The following is a 25634-nucleotide window of genomic DNA, read 5'->3' on the forward strand; positions in this document are numbered from 1 at the left end:
TTATAACAGGATATTACCTCCATGATTTATTATAGTAATGGTGTTATGTGGATGGTGAGCGAATTAAATTTCCGCCAAATCGTTTGGTGTTGGTCAAATAATTACATTTTCGTCTCATCTGACTATAACACCTTTTTTTACGTGGCCTCAAAATCAAAAGGTGCATTTTTGCAAAACTCAGTCTCTAATGCTGTTTTCTTACAACCTAAGCCACATTAACGGGGAATTTGATTCAGTTGATTGTTTGCTTTAGTCGCACTACCTGGTATTTAATTGCTCCAGATTTTCATGCTGAGCGAATCAAAATGACCACAGCAAACCAAAGTTGAAAGTCGTTTAAAGTTTTTTTCTATTTTCTTTTGATATGTAGGTGTTAAATATTTTTTTATGGATGTTAAAACTGAGTAAATACAGCTGGATAAAACAAAAACTGTTTTGTGTCTGTTTTCATTTCAGGCTGCAAAGCAATAAAATGTGATTATTTTAGGGGGAGGTTTTTTTTTTTTCTATACCACTGTACCTAATGTCATGTGTTATTTCATAGCTTTAAAAAGTCAAATATTGTTCGAAAATGTATAAAATAAACTTAAACTTGTGTCCAAAAAGAGACAGGTTTACCTAATATGTAGTTAAGTGTTACATGAAGTTAACCAATGGTAGTTTATACTCTTTAGGCCTTAAAATGAGACAAAAACAGAAGCAATGTGACAGACAACTCCAAAGTAAACTCAACAAATGCAAGTCAAAGTATCCAACTCAAACAAGAATTATTTATAGCTAAGCTTATCAACTTCAGGTAAATGTCACTAAAACCATGTGACTATTAGAATGTGTGCTAGGAAATGGACTCAGGAACAACTTCAACGTAAAAGTCTCACAACACAGGTAAAAAACACAAAAAAAACGGGGTGACAGATATGGGGAGGTCAAGACACCAACAAATGCCAAGATTCTAGCAATAAGATTTTGTTTGGTTTGGCATAGGAAAAAACATTTATGCACAATTTTACAAAAAAGATTGGTAAATGAAGGTCAATGTCAGTCATTATGAAGACATACCATTGTTGTGACCCTCACAGAGGAGCTGCAGGAACCTAAACAGGTCTTTGGTGAACTCATCATTCTGAAGGACCTTGGAACCTTAATGAACAGGAGAACTCGTTTTTCATTTGTTGTTTATTGAGAATGGAGATGGGAAAGGGGTTCATAAACATCGTAACAGTCAGACAAGATACTACACACATTTTCTGACAAAGCTCTGGCCTGCAGGCGCCTACACTTAATTATGGAAAAATAAGCATTGTCTGGAGTCACATCACTTATACACGTCAGCTTATATGGATAAAAGCTACACTACATTTTTTTTAAATGTCCGGTCAGACAAGGAGACAAAGCTGAAATGTTTGATGTTCATCACTCATTAGTGATTATTTCGAAATGTCAATGCACTGAGGTAAAAGTCAAATACCAGACAAGATGAGAAGCATTTGTTATGTGGGAAAAAGTGGATAAAAAGACAAAGACAGACAGAGGGACTTTATCAGTGGGAAATCTATGTACTATCAGGTTTATTTTCTTGGATAAATGAGATGCATGCAAGTTGTCCTGCAGGCCAGAGTAAGCAATTACTAAAATCTGAACAGACAGACAAGGACACATAGGTTGGAAAGACAGGGATTAGAGAGAGCAGTGATGCCACATGAGGAGAATCTAAACCATGTATTTACCCCGCTCCCTCACGTTGACTGCAACCGATGACATTAAAAAACATGGCAAGAAGGAAAGAAACAAAGAAACAAACAAACAGGCAAAAGGCAGACATAAGCAAAGGAGAAGACATTCAAATATCAGTATAGAATGTGAGATAGAGACATCCACTGACTGGACACTGACAAGTGATTAACAAGATCTGAACAACTACTTTGGGAGAGATTTAACACACATCATTGGGTTTAAGCCACCATCACTTATGCCTGGACAGGAGGTGACCAAAAATGACAGCAAATATGTATGTTGTGAAAAAAACGTTCTTCTGTGATGAATGCAATTATTCACTCAAGTTTAAATGAATAAAAATGAATGAGCTAGCTAAACCTCCACTGTCTGCATTAGACAGCTGTTAGTAATGGTCATGAAGTTAAATAAACTTGTGATAGTCAGTTAATACTGCACCATGTGGCACAAATTCTCATCTATCTTTTTTTTTATGTGAATAAAAATCACATTTATTTCTTTAATGCATTTCATATGGTGAAGTATTTATTTAAATAAATCGAAGAGGTTGATTGCATTATGCTATCTTCACAATTTTAATCTTTGCTCCATAACTTTCTATAACAATGTGTGATCCATGATAATGAGAATGAATAAATAATGATTCTATTCATGCGTTAGCCTTTAAAATTGCATTGTTCTAATAATAATTAGGATTCAAATTTGATGATAACAAGAAATACAAGCAGCTCAGTGCTTCAGTGTGTGTGTGTGTGTGTGTGTGTGTGTGTGTGTGTGTATGAGTGTGAAGCACTTACTTGAGCCTTCCTCAGTCACCATACCCAATCCTTCAGCTTTGTTTTGCCTCTCAAATGCATTTAGGTCCAATACACTATAAACCAATAAAAGCAATAATAAATAGGATAAACATTTTAATAAGAATATACTATGCATGGCAAATTCACAGTGACTTACTCATCGTCTATACCGCTTAATCTGAGAGGGGTACTGGACTGGACAGGGTGCCAATCCATCACAGGGCACACACGCACGCACGCACGCGCATACACACATTCATTCACACACTATGGGCAATTTGGGAACGCCAATTAGCCTAATCTAAGTACCCGGAGGAAACCCACCAAGCACTTGGACAGTGCTAACCACTAAGCCACTGCGAATTCACACACTAACATTTATTTAAACACGCACATAAACGGCATATTTGGACAGCAATACAATTTGAAAATGATTTTCCTAAATGAAACAATTAAGATTGTTGATGATTTAAGTGATACAAATATTGCATGAACTTCTCAGGAAATAGGCATTTTTTCCCATGGTCGCTCCATTTTTATAATTCTGAAAAAAGAGGAGTGGCCAAATCAACAGCCCACAAAAAATGGAACTGGGCTATTAGTGTTTATTGATGACATAACTGCTGATGGACATATCAGGATGAATTATTAGTAAGAATATTATCTAGCTTACTTTCTGAAAGGATTCAGTTAAAGGAGGCCAAGGTGGGGGGGGGGGGGGGGGGTTTACAGTACATATTTATGCTTTTTATTTACTGAAGGGTTACTGTAAATACCCACAAACAAGCAACAAATCAATGTGACCAGGGTAAATGACTGGCAAAGCAGCTTAACGCAGTGATTCTCCACTCTGGTCCTAATAAACAGCCTATTTCTAATAGAAGTGGGTGTGGTAAAGCAAGAAAAACACTAAAATATATAGGGCAGTGGTCCTCCAGGAATAAGGATGAGAACCACTGGCTTAAGGGGGGAGAAATAATAATAATAATAATAATAATAATTTAATTATTTGTCACATGTCTATGGCATTTTTTCACATTTCAGATGGGGTTAGGGGCCTTACTCGAGGACTCAATAGTGGCAACTTGTAACCCAAAGCCTTAACCAATTGAGCCACCATTGCCACCAGATGGCGTCCTAATATTCCTAATATTCCTAATTTGTCCAGTTACATTTAAACATGTGAATATGGAGGTACTTGATTGCATCTTTTCCAATCCTTTGTGATAATGTTCAAAGGCAAAATTATGGAAATTGTATCAAGGTCCAAATATGTACAAGTATGCCAAACTGTTTGTTTGTTGATTATTGTTCATCACCTGCATGACTGCATGAGTCCAGACAGACTCTTAAAGAATCCGGCATCCCTCTTCTCCTTTAGATAATCCAGCATTTTCTGTTGATAGATTTGATGAACAAATCAACCATAACATAGATAATACAGTACCATAATCATACATTTCTGACTTTTAATTCTATTCACTGATTTTTATGATGGAAGGAAATCATAAAATGAAAAGATAAGTTAAATAATTTCATCATTTAATGTATTAAAAAGTGAATCTACGTTACATATTGCACCGTTCATATACAGCATAAAAATAAAAATGCAGTACCTGCTGAACTAAAATATTTCCCCCATTAAGAATGGAGATACCAAGCTTAAGGGTGAATGTTACCATGGGACCCAGGCGACCTAAAAGATAAAATTATTATAAAAGGTGTCTATCTTGGAGTAGAAAAAGTTGTTTAGTGTGTGGCTGCGTGTGTGTATGTGCATGCGTGCACCTCTGCTGGCACTGATGACTTGTAAAACCATCTCAGCAGCCCCTCGGTCGTGTAACCTGGCCTGTTGATACAGTGTTTTCTGCTTTTCCATCTCTTTTTCCTAACACACACCAAATACATACATACAGTACATACAGTACATACAGTAAATATACAAACGTAATATATAGAAACGAATAGAGGCGAATAAACATGAAAAGGGTTCGTAATGTGTCTGGAACAGGTAGTGGATTAATGGCACGCTACAATTCCAAAATATATTTTGTGTTCATTTGCACTTGTCCATTACTTTAAGTAGATAAACGGGCCCAAAGCCAAGCATTCTTTTAGGTTGTCCCATATCTACATTAAAAAAATAAATAAAAACAGGAAATTTATGAGACTTCAAACCTCAAATGTTTTCTCTTTTCCTTCCTCATCCTCATTTTCATCTTCAGCACAACTCTGCAGAAACACAAACAGAATTTACATGGTGGAAAATTGTGGTAACTACAGTATAATCTAACAGAGTCGAAATGCTTTGTGTTTAAATGTAACACATTTGTACCTTTGCCATCATGTCTGTGTATGCTATATATAGCAAATCATCCTCAAGGGAACTGAAATGGAAAAGGAAAATATAATGTAGTAATAAGGGGCATTAATGAAAACGCACCAAATTAAATATAATGTACATCACATGCTGGTTTGGAAAATGGAGCAATATGTAAACTGATATTGTTATAAAACATGTATGTTAATGGAGCTTGCTTTTTTTTTATTTACTGACATTTAAAAAAGCTGTACAAAGTGTAGAAAGATACTGTGATGTTATGGAATATAACACATTGGCATTCTTTCCACAAACATACAGTACATAAAACCTGCCTAAGACAAAGCAACGTGTCCTAGGTTGTAGCAGAACACAAGGTAATGGAATAAAGAATAATGAAAAGCCAAATTAAATTTAATGCATAAAGGGCTTATAAGAGCAGGGACATACTGTACACATGCACAGTTAAATGTACAATTGAATAAATAAATAAATAAATAAATAAGACTGGTGCACATATAATTATTATTTTTTTAAACCCTAATATGAACACAGAAAAAAAGCATGATCTTTCTGTTCCAATTATGTATCTGTAATTGGTCTGATACTGAAGAGTACTTATCCAATCAAATGCTCTTTCGTACAGTAAGGCCCCCATATATGAAAAAGTTCTGTCCCAAGAAATCTAGTTTGTCCATGCTCCATTCTCTCAATTTTTTTCTTTTTTCTTTTTATCGTTATTACTTGACGCTGCTTAGCAGTACCAGCTTAATTACTGCTGCTTTTACGCTACCGGGCATCCTGAGCTTGTACTGTACTTGCAGAAGGTGCACACTGCAGGCACGTGACAATGTATACCGGACATGTGATCTTACTTGAACAAATGCATGTTCATATCAAACTGTTATGTTTGTAAGTACAGTACTTACTGTACTATATTTGCTTATTTAAATCCAAATGGAAATTTATTTGTTCAGGCAGTGAATTGACTAATGAGCATGCAGGTGTATTTGCACACCACACGTAACTTTGCAGTGAATCTCACTGTGAGAACGACATAGTCTCTGTATGTGTGTGTGTGTGTGTGTCCGTCTGTCTGTGTATACAAGTGACATTTGTCTTACCTTCGTTCTGTCAATGCATTATGACTAAAGTGCAGAATAAGCTGATGAAGAGGGTCAGGTTGTGTTTCATGCACTTCTTCTTCCTCTTCCTCTACTTTCCGATGTGTCCTCTACACATAAATACATCACTGAGCATTTATATCACTAGTTACTCGCATTACATAGGTATGAAACTCAATAGAAACCCCCTGGGAAATCTTATTAAGAAACCTTATTTGATATTTACAGTAAAGATTACAGCAATGCATACAACGCTCATATTTAGCAGACAGTATAATCAGAAAGAACCATTACAGGGAGACTTTTGTGGCAACCAACACAATGCAAATGACATGCATCAACGCAATGAGTGAATTAGATTCCCAAAAGAGACAGTGCATTCTACAGTGCATGCTCACATTCCACTAAGACGGTTTATGTGGCCTGTTATTCAGCAAGAAATTAACTTCTCTTAAAAACAAGCAAGAGCATTGCAATCCTGATTCAGAAAATTTCCAAAGGCTTCTTAAAGTCTTGGGAAACGTCTGTCAGTAAAGCCTCTCAACTCTAACTCAAAGTACCACCTACTAGATGGAACTACCACACAGACTGGAAAGAGCAGAGACACAACATTATGATAAGCACTGACATCCACATAATACGAGATGTCATGCTGGCTCTAGGCAATTGTTGTGGGCATAGAATAAAAATAAAAAAAAAGTTGAAAAAAAAAAAAATCAAACCACTAAATTATTGAAGAAAAAAAGGTAATGCATCAAAACTATGTTTATACACCGATTAGCCATAACATTAAACTCACTGACAGGTGCATTAGTACTTGTTTATGCAGCAAGCGAAAAGTCAGTTCTCAAAGTTGAGTTGGTAAAAGCATATAAAATGGGGATGGTTTAAGATCTAAATGACTGGAACAAGGGGCAAGTAATTACAAGGCATGTAATGGCTTCGTAAATGGGTCAGAGCATCTTTAGAATGGCGGGTCCTGAAGAAAGGTCAAACATTGACAGGGTCTGAGATGCCTACAGTGTGGCTCATTGATCTGTGTGAAAGCAAAAGCCAACCCGGATAGTCTGAACCCACAAGAAGAGCCACAGTAGAAAAAATCTTGATAATGTCAATGCTGCCGATTATACAGTAGAAACTTGATTTAGAACCTACAGTGCATTTACTGTAAGTTTGATGCATGTAGACCTTAGCAGCGGTAAACCAGTCAGAGTGCTATTCTAACCTTGTACAATCTTTCATTGCAACAACCCAGATCATGTGACCCAGGAAAGGTTTAAAATAAAAAAAAGTTAAGGTAATGACTTGGCCTTCAAATTCCCCAGATTTCAGGTCTTAAAGGATCTGCTGCTAATTTCTCGGTTCTAGATACCCCTGCAAATCTTCAAAGGTATCATGGAGTCTGTGCGTCAAAGGATCAAAGCAGTTTTCATACACAATATAATGCATTTAATGTTAAGGCTGATCAATGTTTCTTTCTGTTTTAGTGGGTTGTTAAAGTTGGTAAAGTGGATAAGGAGTAGGCTCCTGTAATCTATAAATCAGACATGTACACTATAATGTACTATACAATATATTGCTGTATAAAAGACACGCTGTAGGATTAGAATGATGACTTTGTTATGAATTATGCTTTTATTTTGGGGGAGCTGTCCGGGAAATGTTTGGACAGTGTTCACAATGCTTATATTAAAAAAAATCAGGATTATGTAGGATTACGTCTGATTAAAATTTCTTTTATTTATAGTGTTTGATGAACATCGTAAAATCAAAAGAATTTAGGCTTAATTACTTCCGTTACCATATACAGATTCCATTGTATATTTGTTCATACCATTTGCAATACTTTTTTGTGCATTATAAAAATTTAAACAAGCCTTTATGTGGTACTCTTTGGTTAAGGTATTTTTAACCAACAGTCCCAAGTGACCACAGCTCCATACCTTTGTCCTGAAAAGTACTTACTGCCAAATCCTGCACTAGCTTCTCTTCAAATGAGTACGTCTCTGTCTCTATCCATATTCTCTGGTAGCCAGTGAGGAACAGGTTAATAGAGCGATGCCTGAGGTGGGAGGATTAAAGATTAAGCAGGGTTACTGTGATTATTATGGTTACCAGGGTTACAAGGGAGAGCGAGACAGGAAGTTATGGCTGGCAAATAAAAAGTGCTAGGAAGGAAAAGGTTAGTGAGATACAGTACACAGGAAGCCTAACTGGTCATACTGGTAACATGAAAGATTTTAACCTCTTGAGACTCAAATGTCCTCATATGAGGACACAATTGTTTCTCCCAACAACACTGTCTATAGATCCTTGAGTGATCCTTATAGTACACTATTGATTAAGTTCATACTGTAGGTATAAGTGCTAATAAAGATCATGTTTGATCTTTCAAGACCATGCTATGTTACATGAGCTGTAACTATTCCATGTTTAAATTTTAGGAATAGTTTAGATCAATCAAGCTATGATGCAATTTATTAATACTATTAAGTACTGCATCATAATCAGACAACTGTCAATAGAATGCTAAATTGAGAAATCTTCAGTGATAATGTCATTAACATGATTATCATGTCTAGTATATTAATGTGCTTTAACTTTAACATCCTTATAGTGGACATCAGTGATGGCAATCACCAAAGACTACCAGATATGATACGATCACAATACCTAAGTGCTGATTAAATTTGTATTGTGATTTTTTAAGCACATTGAGGGGTACATCCTGGACAGGGTGCCAACACACACACACACACACATTCAAACACTATGGCCGATCTGGAAACGCCAATTAGCCTAATCTTTAGTCTGTGGGAGGAAACCGGAGTACCCAGAGGATACCCACCAAGCACGGGAAGAACTTGCAAACTCCATGGACACAAATTTGGTAATCGAACCTGGCCAGGAATCAAACCCGGTCCTTGGAGGTGCAAGGCGACAGTGCTAACCACTACACCAAATAAATGTAAAATATATATTTTTTTACAATTCTAAACAATTAATTTGCTCTTACCAATCAGTAAGCTGTACGATGTCAATAGTTTAGAGCATGCCACCACCAGAAACGATTAAATTTTACCACCTCAGATGCAAGCATATAATAAATATTTAATAATAAAATAAATAATTTTTGGAGACAGTATGACAATACATGATGGTCATATAAAAGAACTGCGATAAATCACTGAATCGATTTTATTCAGAATTTATATTAGTTTATTTAAACTTTCTCCTTCTCATTTACATACTATCATATGAGCCTAAACTGTTTTTGTTGTTGTTGTATCTTGCATGTAATACCGCAATTGACAGTCAGTTAACAATTTTTTGCTTTAATTGTTTATGAACAGCCCTTGACAATTAGAACTTATTCCCTTAAGCACAAAATGTGGGGATAGTGCACAGCTAGTACAGCTTAGTATGTAATTGCCTGTTAATGTAGTAATGCTTTTGCGATTAGGTGCGTTATCAGTAGTGTTATCACATGACCAGTCGACCAGTGAGACCCCTACTAAAGATCTGCTGCAGTCCAAACCATGTCTAGGAGATGACCCAATTAGGTTTCAATCAATAAACATTCCCCGAGCACTACATTACCGTGAGCATGGAGAGCAGACTGTCATAATCTGCTCTCTCATGCATTTTTTCCAGCCATAAGTGTTGGTAGGCATTCAGGAAGTAAATATTAATTTTGTGCCTAAAGAGAAGGGCAATTTTGTCAAAGGAAGAGAACAGCAAATGGACAAAAGAAGAAAACACATATAACACAATCATGAATCACATGTGACTCATGATCATCTTTAAAAAAAAATCATGAATATAAAATGAAAATATTAGTGTGATTACAGCATCTTTGATGTTTTGACCCCTAAGCATAAATCAACAAAAGAAACAAATAAACTTGTAAACAAAACATACATTTACAAAACATCAGAATTAGGATACTAAACTGTAAGGGTTTTTAACATAAGACTGAACGGTCAAAGGTGAAATGCATACACACTAAAAATCCTATCCAAAAAAAATAATAAAAAAAAAATAGGAGTTAAAAGCTGACAGTAGATCACAGGTATGTTAATAGTGAAAAAAAACTCAGGATTGGAACAAAACAGCTGTTGTTGCCATACAAAAAAAAATATCACACAAAAACTTAAATTTCTAGTGATTATAAAGATTGGACTTGGGAAAAGCAATGGATAAGGGTCATGTGGTCTGATGAGTTAAGATTAACCCTATTCCAGAGTGATGGGTGCATCAGTGTATGAAAGGGACAGCATTAGGCAAAGCACCCATCATGCATACAGTAGTAGCCACTGTACAAGGCATTATTAAATTGGGGGTTAAACTGAATGTACTCCTCTCCTATTGTGGATCATGAACGTAATTATACTTTTTATAAACCTAATGGCTTATTCTGTTTGTCCTTTTCCTGGCCAAGTAACAACTAAAAAGTTGTTAACTTGATCATGAACTAACATGGGCTGCCAATAAACGGTTCATTAAAATGTAAATGTTTTCTTATTAATTACATGACAAAAAGGACATAGCTTGCTGTATTTTCAGGCATGTCATGTTAACACTTGCTAGTTAATGTACATCTAGCTAGTTAGCAGGCTAAGTTGTTGGAGTGGTTTGTGTATGTAAAGTGCCGTGAAGAACTATTTGAATTTTTCCTGATTTTTATTATTTTTTTTGCATGTCACATTTAAATGATTCAGATTATTATTATTTTTTGCATATTTGTCAAAATTAAATGATTCAGGTCATAAAATAAACTTTAATATTACACAAAGATAACTCGAGTAAATACAAAATGCAGTTTTTAAATGATGATTTTATTTATTAAGGGAAGAAAAAAAAAAGCAGTCCTAACCTACCTAAACTTAAAAACCCTTGGCGGCAACAACTACAATCAAATGTTTGCGTCTTTTGCATCGCTGTGGAGGAATTTTGACCCACTCTTCTTTGCAGAATTGTTTTAATTTAGCCACATTAGGGAGTTTTCAAGCATGAACAGTTTATTTAAGGATCTCAATTGGATCCAGACCTTGAGTAATTCCCTACAAAAACTTTTTTTTTTTTTTCACACCAGCGATTCCACCATTCAGAGGTAAACTCGCTGGTGTGTTTTGGATCATTGTTCTGCTGCATAATGCTAATGTGCTTGAGCTTAGGGTTACAAACTGATGGCAAACATTCTCCTTCAGGATTTCCCAGTGAAGCGCAGAATTTATTATGGCAAGTCGTCCATGTCCTGACGCTATTACTTTTACGCCAGCTGTAACAGCTAATGTTAGATGAGCCTTTCTGTTCTTTTTGGTTGAGGAGGGGGGGCTTGTTCACATGGGGTCAGGTAGGACAGCAATCCCATAATATATGAAATCATCAATTAAAAACTGCATTTTGTATTTACTCAGGTTATCTTTGTGTAATATTAAAATTTATTTTTTGACCTAAATCATTTAATTTTGACAAATATGCAAAAAAAGAAAAAAACTTTTTTGACATACCCTATGTAGGAAGCTATTATATTGCGAAATTAAAACCTGTATTTTTATAAAAAGATACTTCAGTACAATAAAGCTACTGGTACAGTAATGCTATGTTGTTAGTTTTCTGACTGACTGATAAAATTCAACTTAAACAATGTTCTAAATGACCTATGGTATGTAATGTCTATATCAGGATGTGAAATAAAAGGCATACCTAGGCAGGTTGTATAACGGTGCCATGCGGAAACAGGCCACTACCGCACGCTTACGCTGTTTGGAGAGAAGTTTTTGCCACACACACTTTTTGGACCTGAGTGGCTGCTCCACCTATAGTATGCATTAGTGTGGCAGAAAAAGATTGGAAAAAAGTAAGATGATATTTAATACCAAACTAATGCTAAATGTTACCAAATTTATCATCTTAATTTTATTTAATAATTTTTTAAACAAAAATCCAAAATAAATGTGGAAGAGAAATGACCTGTTCGAGGTGAAATACTGCGGCTGAAATGGTCTGTAGGCGATCAATTGTGCGCTCTGGATCGGGTGGGCCCTCATTCTTCACAACCACATCTTTATACAGGTGAAGCTGCCACCTTACAGCAGGGTCCTCTGACTATAAAAGAGTATATACATGTCATTTTCTTCGAGGCGCAATCCGAAGTCCATGTTTAGGTTAGGATTCCTATCTTTATATATGCAGTCATTCTAAGCCTATAAAAAATAAGTAATTTAAAATTCCATAGCATTTCAATTATATTCATTGTCAATTTTCAGTAATTAGGATAAACGTGGACAATTTGAACTACTGTACATACAACAATCTTTAATCAATCATTAATGAATCTTTATTTGCACACTGCTGTGCTGTAAAAAATGTGAAGGACTCTTGTTGCTGCTCTGTCATACTGGTTATTTTACATTCTCACATTCTCACATCTCCGACTGCTGTAGATATGTTTGCTCAGTGTCCGTGTTTTTTGTCATAGCGCCACTTCACATTTCAAACATGATTTCAGAACATATGAGACAAACTGGTGTAAAACGTCCCGCAGGAAGAATAAACATAGACTGATCTGTCCATTCATCTTTAAAGGTTCAGTTTTCATAGTCTACTTTTCTTTTCTTGGAGTAAGCCAAGTCTCTAAACTATCGCATTGATTCAATATCGAATTGATAGACGCACCCACGTAGAAGGAAAAGCGATAGATTACTGGTATATTAATTATCCTCATTTATCAGAAGCATCAGGGTAGGACATTTTGTCCTTTCTGCTTTAACCACTGAACAAGTGTCCAGACAGCCAACGAAAAAATTTAAGCCCACACAAAAGAGGACCCACTGGCCTTTTAATGAATTTCAGGTCTAATTAATTTTGCAATTATCTAAGCAAGACCTTAAAAAGAGCAGACCACATCTTTCCCCAAAGACCATGTACAGTATACCTAAAATACTATGAAGGCAAAACTATGTATTTCAGTCTGTTCTTCATGAGGCTCCATCAATTATGCAATTTTAAAAAATATGAAATCCAATGCCAATTTATTAAAAATGGAAATTACATTTGGAAAAAGGGAAAAAAAGGAGGATATGGTTATACTGGATATTGTGTAGGCTCACCTTCTCTTGTAGGTGCATGTTCCTCCTCAAATGCTCCTTGACCTCCTCATCTGTATCTTTCTAAAAGAAGCAGAATACAAGCAGCAGATTAGTGCATCTAAAGCCTGCAGATGATCGCTGTGCTTTTCCTATAACCCCATAAGCAGCACAGTGTTACCATGCCATAACGAGTCTTGGCCAATGAGATGAGCTCCTGGTCTCCAGGTGTGCACATGTTCAGCCCAATAGGCAGCATTTTTTTCAGAGCTGCCACGATGAGTGAGGTCTGGATAGAGTAAACCTCACCACGTTTCTTCTTGTGCTTTCTCTCCTGATCCTGTCCTCCTGCCTGACAGCATACACACTCTTGGTAAGGCAAGACTTACTGTAATTATGGTGACAAGAAAACAAGCTACAACAACAAAAAGGATGTATACATTTTATATATATAAAGAGGATGAGAACTGTAATAATCCCTTTTAGACCATAGATCAAGGATAGTAGGCAAGTTAATTAATTTATAATAATTATTCAATTACTTCTTACATGTACCTTACATGTCCTTACAGCACAGTGAAATGATTTATTAATACATTTTACTAAATACCTTAAACTAAATACATTTTGTTGCAGAAATAGGCAGAATAATTCACTATTAACTTTAACATCACAACAATACCTGATCTCTCACTGTTTTATTAAATCTTGGCCTTTGCATATATTTTGGTTTTCTATTTATGGTAATATAATAACTGATACAAGATTTATATTGTTGTGTTGTATGATATATTGAAACAATTTACCATGCTGGTGCACCAGTCATCCATAACATTAAAACCACCTAGGTTTTAGGTTTCCATGGTTGAGCCTCAGGTGCCAACGATCCTGTCACCAGTCAACTAGTGTATAGGTGGTGATCAATGTTGTTCAGTTCACCCGTCAGTGGTCATAAGGTTATGGCTGATATATGGTGTTTATACATTTGTTGAGCAGGGGCTTTTTTTCCCTTTCCAAACAGGAGCTTAAACTACCTAATGTTAGCAGAAACACATAGTGACTATGATTCTTGTAAATTAGGATCATATAAAATAAACTAAGGAGCAACTGTCTTAGGACAGGATCAGCAAGGTCAAGACCAATCCATTTATGATTTTCTAACCTACAGTATCTTTGCAGTGTAGTATGAGGTTTTTTTTTTTTTTTGGGGGGGGGGGGGGGGTTCATTAATTAAGCTTAACAAGGATTTTCTTGTAAATTATTACATTATTTTAGAATAGACTTTGCTGATTTACTTCATAAATATTTTTAATAAACTTCATCCTTAATCCTTCTTAAAGCTCCAATATTTTCACCCGGATGTGATGACTGCTTTCTAATAATAACATTATGTAAAACGTAATATTGTGGTTTAATACATACTTATAAACTCTCGAGATGTTTCCAGAAAGACCAAATTCAAAATTCACTCCAACACACCAAATACTGTACATGTCATACTTTACAGGAATAAAGACAAAGCACTGAGAAAGAGAGAAGAAAGGGGGCAGACACCATGCTACAGCATAACACATACTCCACAAGACATAAAAGACAATTTAGGCTCGAAGACAATGATCCAAGGTGAGACATAAGACAACAAAACACGCTTCTGTTTTCATGTTACACTTAAGAATACAAATAATCACAATGTGCTTTTTGTTATGATTTGCATTAAATGATTTCTTTATATATTTTACATTATTTTTAATCCCTGTTGTGTTAAATTGAGCTACACTATGCAGTCAAAAGTCTGTGGACACCTGACCATCACACCCATTCCGCAAACTGTTGCTACAGTACAAATTTGGAAGCACATGATTTTATAGGATGGCTTTGTATGCTCTAGCATTACATTCTCTTTCACTGTGACTTCAGCCCAACCTGCAAAAAAGTGAGTTCCAGAAAGAGTTGCCAAGGATGGAGTTGAAGAACTTAAAAGTTCCCTGAATGACACCCCACTGAACACCAACTGAACCCCAGGCCTCTTCATTAACATCAGTGTATGAATATTACTGATGCTCTTGTGGGTAAAATCTTCACAATTACACTCCAGGCATTTGGCGGATGCCTTTATTCAAAGCGACTTACATTTTTATCTCATTATACATCTGAGCAGTTGAGGGTTAAAGGCCTTGCTCAAAGGCCCAACAGTGGCAACTTGGCAGCCATGGGATATGCACCTGGGACCTTCCGAAACAAAGTCCAGTGCCTTAATCAATGAGCTACCCCTTTATTGCTCTCAGAGGGGAAAATCCTAAAGGGGGCTAAATGTGGAAAGAGATATTCAAAAAGCACATACGAGCAAGTTTGCTGATCAGGTGTCCACAAAATTTTGCCCATACAGAGCGGATTAATTTACACCTTATTTGTTTAAATTAACACATTTTCTCCCTTTCCCACATTTTAATTACATTCTTTGATAAAAAACGGACAGAACAGAACCAAGCTCAATTCAGCTAAATAATAAAACTGCATAACAATGTACAATAGGTTTGTTTTTGAATTTTGAAACGATGCTGGGCTGCATTGTATACTTCAGAATTTTATTTGCCTTATGCGTTTGTGTAACTGTAAATACAGACAGGTCCATAAGTATTTAATCAAGGACACTATTTTCATATTTTTCCCCTTTAAATACAACCACGGTGGGGTTAAAATGAAGCAATTACAAACTGAAGACTTTAAGCATGAAGCGGCTCAACTGTTAACTGTTTAAGAATTGCAGCCATATTTACGAAGCCTGCACAGTTAAAATAAAATAAAATAAAAAATGAGGATTATTTTAATACAGGGAAAACATTGCAGTCAATGACTGGCTATAATCTGGAACTCATCAAATGCTTCCTTAAGTCTCCTCCCGCCTGACCGTTACTTCAGCCGGGTTCGTTGGTTTCTGGTATTTAAAATCGAGTGATGCAATTCCATTGGCAGCCACTGGACACTTTATTTCATTCTCCATGTTCTTCTCTTAATCCTTATATCAGAACTGGACAGGCTGTTTGCAAGTTGGGGTAAACCATCCGTAAATACAATCGTTATGGCACCTCTTGATTCTACACTTTGACAGTGATAGCTCACCAAGAAAAAAAACTCAACTATGCAATTATCTATTTTATTTATCTTCGAGGCCTTTCGAAGTTGCTGAGCTCACCAATGCATCCTTTTAAAGGATGAAAATGGTCACTTGACCACAAGTTTCTGCTATCTGTCTGATGGAAGCTGCATAACATACCGAGAGTTCCCATGAACACCTGCCACCAAACAGTTTGTCACTGAGTTGTCCAACTATTTGTGAGCCCATTAAAATAGACAGATCAAGTAAATGGCCCTGTAGTCTACACTTCAATTGTGTCCTGTCTGCTCCACCTGAAATAAAATTGTTTCCTTGTCCAAATACTTATGAACATGTAAATGTAAGTCACAACTTTAGGATAAAAGCGGAACTTCATCTCTGTAGTTTTGTGTGTACAGTACTACACTTAGTTTCGGATTATAAGACATTAAGGGTAAACAAATGCATTTGGCTCAGACGCCTCATAAGATTTCCATGATGTAGTCAGACAGAAATATGGAGTCATATGGAAATGGATGCAGTGGGCAAACCTATCCTGCCCCCACTCTCAGACACAGAGAACATAAAATCTTACATGCAACCTCACTGTACCTTTGGCAGAAACAACTGGGGTGAGTGAGAGAGAGGGAGAGAGTAAGAAGGGAAAGGAATGAAAGAAAGAATGAAAGAAAGAATATTAAAAAGGTATAATTAGTGAGCACATTTTTTTTTCCACAGGAAAGGTATGAACAGGATAATTTAAAATACCATGATATTAATTAAACTCAATTCAATATTGCATTGTATACAAATAATTTCCTGTGAGTTACAAAATGTGTTGACATTATTTATGTATCATACCGAGATGGTGAAAAATACAGGTTAAATATGTGCTAATTATTGCATGTAGCACATATGGTCAACATGTACTGTAAATTACTCTCATCCTTCAGGGAAGGGGGTCATAGCCTACAAAATACAGTGCCTGACATATCAATACAGTGCAAGCATCATTAGAACTGAACTGGCCACGCTCATGGCAGATCATTGATGCTTTAATGTTGCATCATGTCTAGTGGGCACCGAGCGCCTGCAGTAAGGCTGTTGGACTTTCAACAAGACTCTAGACCTACAGTGTTAGGAAATCTCAAACGTTTGTCTGGGTTACTTAATATAATTCCAGTGCACATATCCACTTCAGATTTATACAAATGATTTCTTTTAAGTTTGTGCTAATAAAAACAAATAGAAAGTTAAAGGTTCCTGAAGTTTTATTGAAGCTGTAGGTGCAAAGCTGTGTACTTACAGCTTCAAGTAATTAGCTTTCTGCAGCATTGTGATTCAAATCTGGTCCATTTATCTGCCACCAACTGCCCAAGGTCATGAGGGTACAGTATAACCTCGATGAACCTTGATGAGGAATGACCTTTGATGAACTAACAATTTAAAACCCCTCCATAAAATCTCAATGGGATGCAAGTCATGACACTGGCTGGGCCATGCAAGGCCTCCTTATGTTACTGTACTTTGTTGAGAAGCTTGTCCTTTCCCCAGATTCTTTTGCTTGTCAGATGAGACTTGAGCTAAAGGATCTTTATCCTACTAAAAAAATTATATGTGATCAGGAATTAAAGGGAAAAAATAAAGTGTTAAAGGTGATGATGGAAATGTTATATTTTCCCAGTTTGTCATGTTACATAAGGTAGGTACATTTATGAACTGGAAATTTGACTCAGAAGCACCTTGTCCTTATTATATTATTATTATTATTATATATTATTATATTATTATAATTATTATAATTCTGAATTGAAATAAGTAGTACAGAGGTATGAATAGATGGATAAATGTATTATTATTATTATTATTATTATTATTATTATTATTGTTGTTTTTATAATAATAATAATAATAATTATTATTATTATTATTATAATTCTAAATTGAAATAAGTAGTACAGAGGTATGAATAGATGGATAAATGTTTTATTATTATTATTATTATTATTAAAATGCCATACATATATACTAGTATTCAGTATATCAAAGTTGGAATAATAGCTGAAGTCTAGAAAAACGTTAAATTGGCATGCTGACTGGAGATCATAATGCCAGTGTTAGTGAAGCAGTATGAGTATTTATTTGATTAATGAAATTAATATAAAATTGGTAAAATAGGATGAATGCTGTTATAGGCATGCTTCATGAATAAAACATCATTTGCCTCAGTCAGCATCAGCATTTTTTATGATTTTCTTATTATACAGTAATAGCAATAAATTGCATGTACTGTATGTAAAATCCTGAAATGTTTTACGTCATTTGATATTACAGATTGAAATACACATCCCTTCTGTGTCTTCATTTCAATATCAGCCGAAAAAGTTGTTGCGCCTTTCCTAAAAATTTTTTTTTTATAAAATGAGTTTAAGCCCTTGTATGACGTACTGTCTCAGCCAACCTTCGTAGTATAACGTTTGATTTTTTTTCTGTAAAGAATTCCTCACTCATCACTCCTACCTTTGACATCTTTGTTTTGCTGTCCCCAGTGAGGAAGGAGAGATTATTGATCTCATTCTGTACAACAAAGTTCTGTTCCTCTCTCTTAAAATTCTGCATGAGAAAAATGGACACAGATGTGAATCGCCAGAGGTTATATGAAAGCTTGCTTTGCTAGTTTGATGATTTTCTGGGAGTCTTAGGGCTTTAGCTGTGGAGGTATGAGCTAACAATTGTGGGAGTTCAGAAGTGGTGTGCAGGAGGTTCTATTATTTGACTTTCATTTAGTTTGTGCCATAAAGACAGAAGAAAAGAAGAAACGCTTACGTGTGACTTGCACCATAAGATGAAAATTTCGGCTACCATCCTGAAGAGCTCATTAGAGTCAGCATCAGGCTCTTTCAACCATCGAGATCTGGAGAGGAGTCATAATAAACCCAGGAAAATATCAGATCCGTTTATGAAACCCTTTCTTTCTTTCTTTTTTTTTTTTTTTTTTAAGTTACTTACATCTAAACTTTAAGTCGCATTTTTAACATTAAACATCATTTTAACAGAAATATTATACTATTGTTTGTGTTTTGACTTAGATTTTTTTCAGGACTGAAACACAGCCCATTGCTGAAAATCCAAATAATAAAAAATAACATGACCTGTTGTATTTAAGAGTTCAATAGGGATTATGTTAACTAGGTTACCTATTGTTGTCCACATAGCGAATGAGCATGGGATAAAACGCATACAAATCCCTGCACAGCACGGCAAACTCATCTAGGATGAGAAGCTCTGCCTCCTGGGTGTCGCCTTTGTTATCCGCCTTAAGAAGCTCCTCTTCTGCCACCACCTTCACTGTCTTCTTCTTTAATTTCTCCAGCGTCGGCAGGAAGTGCGTCTTTAACAGATCTGCCCTCGCCTTGCTGATGATGGGCTGAGCATACACTGTGAGATGGTGCAGATGTCAATCATTATTAATAATATACTGGTTTAGGTTTGCTTAACCCTGCTTTTAATTATATTATTATAGGCAGCAAAACAGTTCTTTTGCTATGACAAGTGAATGGTGAATTCTGACAATTTAAATTACACTTTCTTCATTCAAGAAAAATAAATAAATAAATAAATAAAATTAAAAACTCTACCGGAACATCAACATAAAATCAGTAAAACAGATAAATACAATGCAATTAGATATTGCATCACTCTCAACCACATATAATAATAGATTAATGCAGATAAATGCAGATTAATGCAGATAAAAAAAAAAAAAACTGTAGTGGATCTGGCCTATGTGCATTAAATTACTTATACAATCAGACATTGTCTTTACCTGCAATTCTCTTCATCCAGGAGGCCTCGTCAATGCCTAGGTTGCTATTCAGGATCTTGAGGATGTTGCCCAGGATGATGCTCAGGTGTTCAGAGGTGACAGTGGTACTACATGCAGTTGCTGTGCCCTTTGTCTGGTTCTCTGTGCCTCTCTCCCACCAGTAGGACAAATAGTTGCACAGCATGGGCAGCACTACCTCAATTACATGGGGCATTTCAGTGTAGCGAGCTCCAGACTCAGCCATGTCGTTGATATCTTTTATCAGGCAATCCAGATGTGGCACTTCTGGGCACATCTGTTCTACAGTATCAGGCATTCCTAGTACTAAGAAGAAAGGTAAACTAATGGGTTAACACACTTTTTAACAAACATATAGTATAATAATAGTAATAATAATAAGTGGAAGAAGAAATTATATGGTTCTTTCTTTTTCTCATTAATCCACATAGAACCTTGTAATATTAATCCCACAATCTACACTCATATACGATCAGAAGAAAAAAAAATAAATAAAATGTTTGTATTGCAAACCCTTTAGATAGTCTTGTGTCAGGTGAGTAATGAATTTTACATTTAAACTGTAAGCTGTTAAAAGAAACAGAAATGACAGAAAACAAGGAATAAAAGGAATATCAAAGGCACTCATGAAACTTTATTAGGTACACCTATTCAACCACTTGTTAATGCAAATATCTAAATTGAAGCATTTAGGTATGTAGACATGGTAAAAACAAAATGCTTAAGTTCAAACTGGACATTGGAATGATTAAGAAATATGATTTACATGGCTTTGAACTTGGCATGGTTGTTGGTGCCAGATGGGCTGGGAGTTTTTCTGAAACTGCTGATCTACTAGGATTTTCACACACAACCATCTCTAAGGGTTTACAGATAATGGTCTGAAAAAGGGAAAAAAATCCAGTAAGTGGCAGATCTCTGGGCGAAATTGCCTTGTTAATGCCAGAGGTCAGAGAAGTATGGTCAGACTGTTTTAAGCTGGCAGGAAGGCAACAGTAAAATTGAATTGTACTGAACTGAATTGAGGTGGCCTATTTGTCTCCATCTAACACATTGTGCTATATAAACAGTTAAAAAGCCTGGATTTATTCATGAAAAGATTGAAAAGCAGCTGGAGAATGTACTCCACCACAACAGACCTTTGGTCTAGTTGAACCATTCAGCCCCTATCGGAGTATGACGGCACACTGTATTAACAGACGACTGGATTTTGCATAGTTTCTACCTCCAAACAGTCTTGAAACAAGAGAAAGCCCTGGGGTCAGATAAGAAGATGGCAAGACATAAACCAACGCAAGATTTACTGATGCCCTGCCTGCAGAAGATCATGTAAGCTTTCGTGCATTCATACCTGTGCTCCACATTTTGCAACCAGAGGAGGAAAAGACTGAACTCACAATAAAGCAAAACAAAATAAAACGTCAATGACAAATAGTAATCCTGTTACTACACACAGCTTATACTGATATTGACAAGATTGAAAAAAAAGAAGAAAAGAGCCGTCACAGAGCTGAAGTCTTTACCCACTGAGAAGAAGAAAAAAAACCTCAAGAAAGCTTCTTTACAAAGAAAGTGGCACCTTCCTCACAGTCGGAGGCAGACAAAATTGAAATTGAGCTGACATCCTACTTGTTGTCCCCAGATACAGACAAAGACATTGATGGACAGTTCAGTGGTGGAAGCAACATGAGGCAAAATTTCCAAGGCTTAGTAGCCAAGAAGTACCTCTCTATTCCTGTAACAAGTGCCCCATCAGAGATGGTCTTTAGCATGGGTGGGGGCATCGGAACATGCCACAGGGCAGGTCAGTGGACAAGAATGTACTGTAAAATGCTGTCAGGAAGCTGTTTCATTTTATTTAGCATAAAAGTTGCATGTTGAACTGATTTACAAAATAGTTTTTTCTTTAGGGAATAAGAATTTTATTTTTTCAGGTGACCGCTATTTCTTTTATTTTTAAAAAGTCTTTTAAGTTAGGTTTAACTTTTGTCCAGTTTGCATTTTACAAATCCCTCATTTAGTTATATTGCTTTATTTTGCTAGAATAATCAGAAATTGTAAAGACTGTTGAAAGTCTTCTCTTAAAGCCTCTTAAATTGTTTTAAAATTAAAAATTGATATTTTTATTGATTGATTATTTTAAATCAATGTCCATCATGTCCATAAAGATAAGGTGCCATGTAACAAAAATAAAACCACCTCAAACTGGTTTCCTTAACATGACTATGAGGTCACTGTTATCATGGTGATGTGGTGAAAGAGGAGATCCGCATCATGGATGCGCAGCCGACAAATCTGCAGCAACTGTGTGGTGCTAGTCAATATGGACCAAACAGAACCTTGTAGAATCTATGCAAAAAAGTATTAAGGCAGGTCTGTAGGCAAAAGGGATCAAGCCCAAGTACCCGCAAGGTGTACCTAATAAAGTTCTAAATGAGTGTATATACAACACATGGACATATCTTGTGCAGTACCTTAATCATGTATTCAGCAGCTAATCAAGAGGTTAACTAAACACCTAACACTTACCAGCTCGTTCTCGTGCTGTCTTGGTGTTGAAAACAGAGAATGGGTTGTGTGTGTTGAGGTGAGGCTCCAAAAATGCCACGGGCATCGCTCCTGCTAGCGTAGCCAAACATTCACCCAGAGCTGGTAGCTGTCTACAGAAAAAATGATCGCATACATAGAGATTCTTTATATTTTATAAGTATTTGGTTTACTAGTCTAAAAAATACTGCTATATACAATATACTTATATTATTACTTTAATATTTTTAAAATTGATGTGATGTGTCCAAAACAGGTTGTGCATAGTAAAATATATGAATTAAACAGCAAAAAGTTAAAAATGTAATAGACACATCTATAACTACCTATATACAGTATGAAGGGTGTCGACCAGGACTTTAGATTGTGCAGATTTACAGAACACAGAAGACATGAAAGTAAATCTAGCATTATTTCTTTATATAATCCTCTGCCACGCTAATGCACTTTTCTTGTGTTTCCGTATAGGAAGTTTTTAAAGTACTCTAAAGCCATGGGACTGCCAGCTTTATGTCTGCATCACTTCTGAAACTCCTTTTAATGGACCAAATGTTAAAATTGCTTGACACGAGATGAGGACACTTTAATTCCCAAGAAATTTTATCACAAAGTCCTAGTAATATACAGTACAGGATATATAAAAAGGTGTTTAAGTCAAACCTGGACTTGATGAAATGTACATTTAAAGAAGACTTTAAAAGCACAGTATGATGATAAAACTCTTAGCCGTAGTTAAAAATTTAAATAGTGCAAACGTTTTAAAGAAGCCTGGACGTCTGTGACGGAGCCCACTGCAGTCACACATTCAGTGAGTAGAATAACTGATTGTTGAAAATTAAAGAAAAGGTTTCCGTCATCATGTGAAAGAGACGCATCTATCTATGAGAACTGTACACAAAATAATTCATGACCACCATTTGCACTCGTTTTAAGTGATGTCCACATGTTTGGGTCATTAAAGGAGTTCCTGGGAAGCTACATAAGTGTATTAGTGTTGGAGAGGATTATATACTGTACAAACATTTTTTTATGCTTATAACTGTGTTCTGTTATTCTGCACAATCTAAAGCCCCAGGTTGGCTTGAATACCCCTCATATATTACATATAAACTGTCGAATTTAACTGGGTCTATTCCACAAAATATACTGTAATAAATCCCCTTATTTAAACCATTATGATCCTGACCGTGCATCACATCTATCCTAATTGCTTTACGTTTGAGCCCTCCATTACACTGTGTGGTTTTATATTTTGTTGGTTATTTATTCTCTAATCAAGGTGTGCTTTTGTTCGGTTGCATGGCATGAGCACCAGTGCACTCTATCACTTAAATGTCTGTAAAAAGTATAAAGTTTATCTTAGTAAATCTGGCCATTTTAAAAAGTATGCAAAATGTCCACATTTCTACCTTTCAACATATATGTTCTTCCCAGTCCCCAATGAGTAAAGACTGTTCAGGATCCAATAGCAGGACACCTGGACATCATCCACTAAAAACAGGCAGGAAAATTTGAGCCATAAAGATAAAACCATTAGCAAAATACGATCAGCGATTGTTTTATTTAAAAAAATAAATCTATACTTATATACCAACCCTACTGACTTATACTGTCTTACATATATAGACTTATGAAAAAACATTCAGCTTTATTATAATGGATACATACTGTAAATAGAGTTTTACTCACACAGAAGGTCCACACCGAACTGATGCTCAGCGATGTGCTCAAACAGCGCAGTGAGGATGGGTAACAGGGCAACTGTGGTGTAATTGATGTTCTGCGATACTCCCTTCATCTGGCTCCGTGAGTGTGTAAACTTTCCTAGTTTCAAGTTCTCCAGCGTTTTCTCGAGGTCATCTGCTGCATTCTCAAAGAACGTCCTCAAGGCAGCCTTCACCAGCTCAGAGCCAGACTTCATAACTGTTCTGCAGGATTTGTTTTCACGATTATGGCATAAGCACAAAAATAATAGGCAATAATATTGTAATGCTGGCATTTTTGTGATAATGTTTGTACACTGTCTGGCCAAAAAAATTGACTTCTTGCGCCACCTTCTATACAGCGTACTGTAAATCAGCATTCAGACCCTAAAGAAAGTTCTTCATAACAAAAAGAGTTAAATACTAGTGCTCATAGGCATGCTAACTAGTAAAAATAGTCAGGCAAATTAATATTAATTTGTACAGAAAACAAATATTCTGTCTTCTATGAGATTGGGTTGCTGCACTGCTTTACTATGTTGCAATTTACATCAATAATCTAATTATATACGGCCTCCGAGTGGTGCAGTGGTAAAGCGCTCGCCCTATCATCCGGAGATCGCTGGTTCGAACCCCGGGTGATGCTGTTTTCCTCTCACAGCCGGAGGCACAGAGAGAGCTGATTGGCCGAGCTCTCTCAGAAGGGAGGGATGAGAGGTACTTGTGCTCCCACATTGATCACGGCTCTACAGCCAATCAGGGGCGTCTGTGAGCTCGCGCACACGGAAGGAGCGGCTAGCTCTTTCCTCTGAGTGTGTTACTCCGCCCCTAACGGTGCGTGGGCGAGCAGTTCGAAAAGATGCAGTCGGCTCGCGTCACGTGGTTCGGAGGAAACACGGGATAGCTTTCGTCCTCCCGACTGAGTGGTTGTAGTAGCCTTGATGTGTGTGGGAGCCCCCTAGTGACGGGGAGGAATTGGCCACGACTAGATTGGGGAGAAAATCGGGGAAAAAAAGAATTGGACAGGACTAAATTTATAAAAAGAGAAAAAAATAAAAATAAAAAAAATCTAATTATATAACTCATCTTCATAGGGTAGCACTAATGAGTACAACTGAAGAAAAAAAAAAGATTCATGTATCAACATATAAAAATAATAGCAGAATTTTCCATCGAAAAAAACAAACAAAACAAAAATAAATAATACAAAATAATGGTTAAAAGTGGTATGTTCAGGTTAGACTGATTAACTGGAATCCAGTACACTAATTTATATTTGTAAAACTGACACCATGTAAAAGCTACACCAGTTTCTTGAGTGTGGATAAAAGCATTGTGTTTAGGGCACCCAATTGTCACTCATGCCCACAGGGACCATTT

The 25634-nt window shown here is 36.2% G+C and overlaps 1 protein-coding gene across 1 annotated transcript in view; it reads right to left on the reverse strand.

The window, feature by feature from the left end:
* Positions 1-25634, reverse strand: part of LOC128535777 (ryanodine receptor 3) — a 196135-nt gene that overhangs the window by 22613 nt on the left and 147888 nt on the right. The window contains 22 exon segments of the mRNA XM_053509826.1: positions 1060-1140; positions 1728-1745; positions 2532-2605; positions 3851-3927; positions 4148-4227; positions 4320-4419; positions 4710-4763; positions 4867-4918; positions 5976-6085; positions 7941-8037; positions 11685-11797; positions 11952-12086; positions 13091-13150; positions 13248-13418; positions 16773-16787; positions 18681-18773; positions 18987-19074; positions 19358-19598; positions 19987-20310; positions 22534-22664; positions 23961-24042; positions 24241-24479. Coding sequence (XP_053365801.1) covers positions 1060-1140; positions 1728-1745; positions 2532-2605; positions 3851-3927; positions 4148-4227; positions 4320-4419; positions 4710-4763; positions 4867-4918; positions 5976-6085; positions 7941-8037; positions 11685-11797; positions 11952-12086; positions 13091-13150; positions 13248-13418; positions 16773-16787; positions 18681-18773; positions 18987-19074; positions 19358-19598; positions 19987-20310; positions 22534-22664; positions 23961-24042; positions 24241-24479 — 2435 coding nt within the window.

This window comes from Clarias gariepinus, chromosome 13 (genome assembly GCF_024256425.1).
Source record: "Clarias gariepinus isolate MV-2021 ecotype Netherlands chromosome 13, CGAR_prim_01v2, whole genome shotgun sequence".
NCBI lineage: Eukaryota > Metazoa > Chordata > Actinopteri > Siluriformes > Clariidae > Clarias > Clarias gariepinus.